The sequence below is a fragment of the Salvelinus namaycush genome, chromosome 1 (genome assembly GCF_016432855.1).
Source record: "Salvelinus namaycush isolate Seneca chromosome 1, SaNama_1.0, whole genome shotgun sequence".
NCBI lineage: Eukaryota > Metazoa > Chordata > Actinopteri > Salmoniformes > Salmonidae > Salvelinus > Salvelinus namaycush.
Genome location: NC_052307.1, coordinates 41,833,965 through 41,843,192, shown reverse-complemented (window position 1 = coordinate 41,843,192; position 9,228 = coordinate 41,833,965). Strand labels below are relative to the sequence as shown.

At 44.0% G+C, this 9,228-nt stretch overlaps 1 protein-coding gene across 1 annotated transcript in view; it reads left to right on the top strand.

Moving 5' to 3' along the window:
• Nucleotides 1–2,188: 2,188 nt before the first annotated feature.
• The window catches only part of LOC120055364 (metal transporter CNNM4-like), a 52,526-nt gene continuing 45,486 nt past the window's right edge, over nucleotides 2,189–9,228 (top strand). Inside the window, exon 1 of the mRNA XM_039003235.1 lies at nucleotides 2,189–3,470. Coding sequence (XP_038859163.1) covers nucleotides 2,195–3,470 — 1,276 coding nt within the window. The 5' untranslated portion in view covers nucleotides 2,189–2,194. The remainder of the gene's footprint in view (nucleotides 3,471–9,228) is intronic.

The following is a 9,228-nucleotide window of genomic DNA, read 5'->3' as shown; positions in this document are numbered from 1 at the left end:
CCCCCCCAAGTTCTATAATTGAAATGTGATACAAAACAAGGCAACGATGTGCTTTAGGATCTTACTTTTTAACTCTGTATTGTTGGGAAAGGGCTCGTTAGTAAGTATTTCAAGTCTACACCTGTTGTATTCGGCACATGTCACAACCAGAAAAATGTAATTTCAACCAGAAAAATCTATGTGAAGACGTTGAAACAACATCAACATTTTCAAAGTCATCAACATAAGGGCATTTCGTAATTTTTATTCTAAATCCAATGACATGGTGACTTTTGTTGTTGATTTCACGTTGAGTTCACATTAGTTCACAACTCAACCAAATGTAAATCAAAACTAGGCTTTGAACGGAAAGTCTATGACCGGTGGGTGGTTTGTCAAGACAGAATTCATCCCTTACAGGTGTTAAGATATCCTAATATTTACAGACTATAAATTAATTAAGCAAATGTTTGGTCACGGAAAGTTTTAAAAAACTGTTTGTTTTCCAATACAGTGAACATACATACATATAGTATGGTCATCACCTGCACATATTTATCTGCTGTAACAACTCAAGGCTTACACTGTCTGTATTTTTTCATTTGGTATTGGTGTGAATGTTCAAAATAAAAGAAACTAGTCCATTCAGAATAAAATAGCACTCCTATGGAGAAATTACATACAACTGACAATACAGGAATGGACCACATCTCTGGCCAAGAGAACCTGTGGTGTCTTTCTGTGGTTTGTACACAAGGGGGCGAACTAACACTGAGACATGAGCCACAATACTTCACACACAGGATGGAAATAGGGGAGTTGTAAAAGGTTAAAATTGAGTAGAACCCACTCTAATTATTTTCCTCTAACGCATACAGGGACCAGGATCTCTTCTAGCATCTATTTTGTCCTGACTCTTGCATTATGGCAGCTGGCTGAAGACTCCATGAAAGCTAATTTCCAAGAAATCCCATTTGTGTAGTGTTGGCCACCAAAGCAGGTCATGATCTAGGTAACAGTGGCAGATGCCAGAAGCACCAGGCATATACTAGGCCATACAATGCCCTGCTGCCAGTCCCTCATAACAAGATGGGTATCTGCATTGACAATGTAGTACAGGTACTAGCTGTCCTATCAATATGAGCCCCCACATGTCGGTAAAAACAAGCCTATTTTCAAATGTTTGAAACTATATTGCAGGTTAGGGCGCACTCAGTTTGAAATACATTTTATACCACAATACTGAAATTCTCTCATCGCTGTCCAATCAGAGGGGGGTCTTTTTGTAACGGTGTACTGTACTGTTTACCAACCAGGTGGGGGTGCCGTGGGCTGTATAGGAGCATGTGCAGACTAAAAGTATACAGTGTGTGATAATAAAACAACAAACAAACCATGCCAAAAATGTTTTTGATACGCTGTAGTCCATTTAAAAATTAAAAATAAATGATTGCATCCCACCATGAAGGGGCTGTCTGCCCCTCTGGGCACAGACGTCTATTCCACGTTGGTTAAATTTCCACATTGGTAATTTCATTGAAATGATGTGGAAACAACATTGATTCAACCAGTGCGTGTCCAGTGCTGCATTCATTTTTAGACTTATAAATTAATGATATGTACCCAATGACTCTTGAAGAATATAACTTATTAATGCCTTATGAGCTTAGTTCAACTGTTGTACCCCATCAGAACCCCAAATATAAACTTGTTTTACTCAAATGTTTGCAAACAAAGTAAATGTAAACTAACAAACTTTATAGCCTCAAAATATGGTTTAAGCTATCATTTTGATATCATGGATGGTCAGTCCTTGCATCCATATCTCTGTCTATGAATTTGAAAGTGGGTATGCTTCTACAGCCCCATCCCTCAGCTTTTTACTGAAACAGGGGCGGGGAAAACTCTTTGTTATTGTTTCAACTGCTGATTGTCGCTAAAAAAAACAAGAGCAGAGGTGCTCGCTCATATTCATTATGTGATGTCTCTGATGTGGATTGGATGCACAGTAGCATTATGTTAATGATGGGCGGGCTGTGCAGAATGAGTAGGTGATGTCAGCTCCCAGTTAGCACAAAGGGAAATAAACATGGCGACAGACTGGAGTGTCTGGCAGGGATATACACTAACTTTAATAGTTTGCCTATGGTGGACGGCAGGCACAGGAGCCGAGACGAGGGTCCCCGAGACTGGTAGTCCCACCCGGATCTTCGGCATGCGGCTCGAGAGGAGTGACAAGCCGGCCACGACCACCAATGACGGGGTGATTCAGGTAACAGAAGAGAGCAACATCTTCCTGAGGTTCTACGGGCTACAGATTCTTCCTGACACTTCATCACAGATCAGATTCACCGACCATGAACATAAGGAAGGTGATGTTACCAGCAACAATGCTCCTTTTAACAGGACTTGTGCAGACTATAGCAAAGATATCGTTATCAGGGGTGGCATGAACGTGAGCCACCTCCGAACCTGGGGGGTTCTGAGTTTGAAAATCAAGCCTCTCCGGAAGAGCGAGCCCCAGAAGGAGTATGGGCTGTGCGTCCAGGAAAGCCAGGATGGCAAGTGGTACCTGTTGGGTGAGGATGACGGGAGGCTGCGGGTGGTGGAGGAGAAGAAGTCCATGCTTCCTATGTGGTTCCAGTGCATCCTCATCTGCTGCCTGCTGGTACTGTCAGGTATGTTCAGCGGGCTTAACCTGGGACTCATGGCCCTGGATCCTATGGAGCTCCGGATAGTGCAGAGCTGCGGTACCGAGAAGGAGAAGAGGTACGCCAGCAAGATCGATCCCATTCGGAGGAAAGGGAACTATCTGCTATGCTCGTTGCTTCTGGGTAATGTGCTTGTCAACACAACGCTCACTATCCTTCTGGATGACTTGATAGGGTCAGGCCTGGGTGCTGTGGTCGCCTCCACTATAAGTATTGTCATATTCGGGGAGATTGTGCCCCAGGCTCTGTGCTCTCGCCACGGTTTGGCTGTAGGAGCCAACACTATCATGGTGACCAAGTTCTTCATGTTGGTCACCTTCCCCCTGTCATGGCCCATCAGTAAACTCCTGGACTGTGTCCTGGGCCAGGAGATTGGTACTGTGTACAACCGGGAGAAGCTAGTGGAGATGTTGAGAGTGACGGAACCATACAATGACCTGGTCAAAGAGGAGCTAAACATGATCCAAGGTGCGCTCGAGCTCAGGACCAAAACCGTTCAAGATGTCATGACACCGATCATTAACTCCTTCATGATCCACAGCGACGCTGTGCTAGACTTCAACACCATGTCAGAGATCATGGAGAGCGGGTACACGCGCATACCGGTGTTCGAGCACGAGCGGTCAAACATTGTGGATATCATGTTTGTCAAGGACCTGGCTTTCGTTGACCCGGATGACTGTACGACGCTGAAGACTATCACCAAGTTCTACAACCACACGGTCCACTTCGTGTTCCATGACACCAAGCTGGATTCCATGTTGGAGGAGTTCAAGAAAGGTTTGTTTGGATACGGGGTCTGAATTCCAAATGGCACCCTATTCCCTATGCACTACTTTTGACCAGGGCCCATAGGGCTCATTTGGGACACAGTCAGGGTCACAGGGAGGGAAAGTAGTGAGGGTGATATGATGAAGGTGGTTTTGTTCACATTGATTTGTTTGTTTACCTTGTCAGTAAACAAGTTATTTACAACATGCTGATGGGGGCTCTTACCATGGAAGTGTGTGTGTGAGGTGAGGTGATAGGATTCAACTACTCTCTGTGTGTGTGTGAGAGAGAGAGAGCAAGAGAGAGAGAGACATGTCACTGTGGCACACCTCACCCTCACCTGACAAATGATCATCTGACAAATGATCACTTGACAAAAGACAGAGACACTTGTGCACAAATACAAACATGTTTTCTCTCACTCAGTTTCAGCCACGTTAAAGTGGTTGTTGGAGAGCAGCTGTAGTTATTGATTCTTTCTGTGGGCTTGTTTTATGTTTTCAGTATCTCTTGTCTGGAGTATGCTTCCTGTTATGTTCCTGGTTTACCCCATCCGATCTCTCACACTGTCTAAACGTATCATATACCTTATCTATGTTTATGTTTCCATTCATTTAGAATTAGAACCCCAGCAGCCTTGTAATGCTCATTCTACTCTCATCATATCACTCAACCTTGAACAACATAGTTCAACCTTGAACAACAAGGGCTGGCAGATTCAAATAAAATCAAATGTTATTTGTCACATGTGTCGAATACAACAGGTAACCTTACAGTGAAATGCTTACTTACAAGCCCTTAACCAACAATGCTTTAAAAGTTTTTAAGAAAAAAACGTTTAAGTAAAAAATAGAAAATAAAAGTAACAAATAATTAAACAGCAGCAGTAAAATAACAACAGCGAGGCTATATACAGGGGGTACCGGTACAGAGTCAATGTGCGGGGGCACTGGTTAGTAAAGGTAACTGAGGTAATATGTACATGTAGATAGAGTTAAAGTGACTATGCATAGATAATAAACAGAGAGTAGCAGCAGCTTAAAAGAGGGGTCTGGGTAGCCTTTTGATAAGCTGTTCAGGACTCTTATGGCTGGGGGTAGAAGCTGTTAAGAAGCCTTTTGGACATAGACTTGGCGCTCCGGTAGCGCTTGCCATGCAGTAGCAGAGAGAACAGTCGAGGGTGGCTGGAGACTTTGACAATTTTTAGGGCCTTCCTCTGACACCGCCTGGTAAGGAGGTCCTGGATGGCAGGAAGCTTGGCCCCAGTGATGTACTGGGCTATATGCACTACCCTCTGTTGTGCCTTGCGGTTGGAGGCCGAGCAGTTGCCATACCAGGCAGTGATGCAACCAGTCAGGATGCTTTCGGTGGTGCAGCTGTATAACCTTTTGAGGATCTGAGGACCCATGCCAAATCTTTTCAGTCTCCTGAGGGGGAATAGGCTTTGCCGTGCAGTCTTCATGACTATCTTAGTGTGTTTGGACAATGATAGTTTGTTGGTGATGTGGACACCAAGGAACTTGAAGCTCTCAACCTGCTCCACTGCAGCCCCGTCAATGAGAATGGGGGTGTGCTCGGTCCTCTTTTCCTGTAGTTCACAATCATCTCCTTTGTCTTGATCACGTTGAAGGAGAGGTTGTTGTCCTGGCACCACACGGCCAGGTCTCTGACCTCCTCCCTAGAGGCTGTCTCATCATTGATGGTGATCATACCTACGACTATTGTGTCATCGGCAAACTTAATGATGGTGTTGGAGTTGTGCATGGCCATGCAGTCATGAGTGAACAGGGAGTACAGGAGTGCTCTGAGCACGTACCCCTGAGGGGCCCCCGTGTTGAGGATCAGCGTGGCGGACGTGTTGTTACCTACTCTTACCACCTGGGGGCGGCCGGTCAGGAAGTCCAGGATCCAGTTGTAGAGGGAGGTGTTTCGTCCCAGGGTCCTTAGCTTAATGATGAACTTTGAGGACACTATGGTGTTGTCACGATCGTCTAATGAAATAACGGACCAAGGCGCAGCGTACGTAGAGTTCCACATGATTAATCACATGAAACTCACAAAAACAACAAAGAGGAACAAACGATACGTGAAGCTCAAGCAGTGCTCACAGGCAACTACACAGAAACAAGATCCTACAAAAACCAGTGGGGAAATGGCTGCCTAAATATGATCCCCAATCAGAGACAACGATAAACAGCTGCCTCTGATTGGGAACCATACCAAGCCAACATAGAAATAATAAACCTAGATAGGAACACCCTCCCTAGTCACACCCCGACCTAACCAAAATAGAGAATAACAAGGCTCTCTATGGTCAGGGTGTGACAGGTGTTGAACGCTGAGCTGTAGTCAATGAATAGCATTCTCACATAGGTGTTCCTTTTGTCCAGGTGGGAAAGGGTAGTGTTGAGTGCAATAGATATTGCATCATCAGTGGATCTTTTGGGGCGGTATGCAGATTGGAGTGGGTCTAGGGTTTCTGGGATAATGGTGTTGATGTGAGCCATGATCAGCCTTTCAAAGCACCTCATGGCTACAGGCGTGAGTGCTATGGATCTGTAGTCATTTAGGCAGATTACCTTCATGTTCTAAGGCACAGGGACAATGGTGGTCTGCTTGAAACATGCTGGTATTACAGACTCAGTCAGGGACATGTTGAAAATGTCAGTGAAGACTCTTGCCAGTTGGTCATGCTCGGAGTGCATGCTCGGAGTGCACGTCCTGGTAATCTGTCTGGCCCTGCGGCCTTGTGAATGTTGACCTGTTTAAAGGTCTTACACACATCGGCTATGGAGAGAGTGATCACACAGCTGATGCTCTCATGTATGCTTCAGTGTTACTTGCCTCGAAGCAAGCATAGAAGTAATTTAGCTCATCTGGTAGGCTCGTGTCACTGGGCAGCTTTCGGCTTTGCTTCCCTTTGTAGTCTGTAATAGTTTGCAAGCCCTGCCACATCAGACAAGAATCGGAGTCGGTGTAGTACGATTCAATCTTAGTCCTGTATTGACGCTTTGCCTGTTGGATGGTTCGTCGAAGTGCATAGCAGGATTTCTTATAAGCTTCCGGGTTAGAGTCCCACTCCTTGAAAGCGGCAGCTCTACCCTTTAGCTCAGTACGAATGTTGCCTGTAATCCATGGCTTCTGGTTGGGGTATGTACATACGGTCACTGTGGGGGCGACATCATCGATGCACTTATTGATGAAGCCAGTGACGGTCATAAGACACAGTGGCAGAAACATTATATTCAAAATAAGTTACAAATAATGCGAAAAAACATACACAATAGCACAATTGGTTACGGGATCGTAAAATGACAGCCATCTCCTTCGGAGCCATTCTTTCACTGCATGATCCCTCGACTTTAGACACACTCACCCTCGCAGACACTACTCTTTGGTTTAAAAATATTGATTTAATCAACAATACACAACATAATCAGGGATGAAAGTAAGGCGGTATAATAATTAAAACAAAATATCAAGAAAACTGTAGGCTATTGCACCATTATTGATCATTACCACATGTCATAGGCATGAACAATGTGCGAATGGACTTGTAAACTAGAGGTATAACCTACTGTACGCTGCAAAATGCGATGTGGTTCGACAATTGGCCGACACCGAGACACCTGGAGGGGGGTGGAGACAAGCACAAAGACAGGTGAAACAGATCAGGGTGTGACATGTCAGTAACTTCCGGTAGCCACTAGATGCAGTTGTAATAAACACAGCTGTTTCTGTTTTCGTCCTACAAATGTTGCTCTATCTTTTGAAAGGTTTAAGCTATAAAATATTATGACCCCATCACTGAAAGACACGACTCTTTCCATTTACAATGACCGCAAGTCTCATTAGAACAGAGTGGACCAGGCACTCATCATCAATAGCTAGGTTTCCATCCAATTGCCTACAGATTTTCATGCAAATATTCTAAAATCTGCATAAAAACAATATGAGCATTTTCCCACCAGAGATGTTTCCATCAAATTGATGGAGATAAAAGGCTGTGCATGATGACATACTGTATATAAAATACCTTTTGCAGTTAAATTCCCATGTACCGAATAAACATTTTAAGGTAAATGGGTTTCCATTGCATTTTACTGATGGGTTTCTCACCAAAAATGTTGCGTTATGTTGCATGTGCCCACTCTGGTATTGGCATGTGCGCCAACAACATATACGTTGTTGGCTAGAGCTCAAGTATAGCATACATGAAGAGATTATTATGGACAAAAATACAAAAGAATTTTTATTTGTCAAACAGCAGCCAAGCGTCGATGATCATTTCACAAAAATAAGACTCTAGATATTTATTGGAAAGGAGCCTCATCTCATCACCTTGCAATTTCACCATCCTGTGAAGTTCATCATAACTTATATCATCTGTAGCCTAAAAAACTGCACGCTTTCCCAAGGAGTTTTAGTGGGAAGACCACACAGCATGTCATCGCGTGACTCCAAGTTTACTTCGATATGATGGTTATTGTGCGTATATAAGCGTTTCCACTGACATTTCTCGCATATTTCATTTTACTGACACAAAATAATCCCACCTGGTCTAGTGTATTTGATTTGTAGACATTTGGAAAGTTTACCGGAAACATTTTCTGTTTCCATCAGGCCTGTCATGACATTTTTTATCCGATCCCACTTTACTCGCATTAAAGGGTTGGATGGAAACCTGTTTAGTGATGAAGTTCTTACAAAATTATTGCCTGATGATCTTCTGAACTTCCCAATACCTTCCTGATGCATTTCAGTCACTTGTCATAACCCCAATTAAAAAAGTCTACATTGGCCGTTGATTACATCCGGTTTTTATATGGTGGCGTCGCAAAAAAAATGGATTTCAAAATGGGGTCGCGGACCAAAATAGTTTGGGAACCCATGATGTACAGTAGATGGTCCTGGGTAAAATACTTACTTAGAAAAAAAAGATGCTATCTAGAACTATTTTTTTCTAAGAGTGTAGGCCTACATGAATCACTGAAAAAGTCTGGTCAGTGGTCAATGTCCAGGTTATAGACTAGCTTCCTGTTGTAATGGCATGAAAAAACATGTTTATCATTTGTGCTCTGTAATGCAGTACAACATTACTCACCGATTTCTCATGAAGTGTGTGTATTCCTCATCCTAAAGGATACTCCATGGTGTGTATGCATCATCATCATTTCCTCATCATAGAGGGATAATAACATAAACCTTTTATTTATCCAGGCTGCATCACATGATTGTGATTGGGAGTCCTATAGCGCGGCGCGCAGTGTCTGTAACGGCTGTCAATGTCGTTCTCCTCCTCAGACGAGGAGGAGCATGGATCGGACCAAGATGCGGAGTAGTAGGAATTCATGTTTTAATGGCAAACCAACAAACACTACAAATTAACAAAAACAACAAACGTGACTAACCTGCAACAGTCCTGTGTGGCCCAAACGCTGACACAGGAACAAACACCCACAAACCACCAGTGAAACCCTGGCTGCCTTAGTATGACTCTCAATCAGAGACAAACGATACACACCTGTCTCTGATTGAGAATCACACCAGGCCGAACACAAAACCCCACATAGAAATAGAAACCTAGATCAACCCACCCAATTCACGCCCTGACCAACTAAAACAAATACATAACAAAGGAAAACAGGTCAGGAACGTGACAGAACCCCCCCCTTAAGGTGCGAACTCCGGGCGCACCAGCACAAAGTCTAGGGGAGGGTCTGGGTGGGCGTCTGTCCACGGTGGCGGCTCTGGCGCTGGTCGTGGT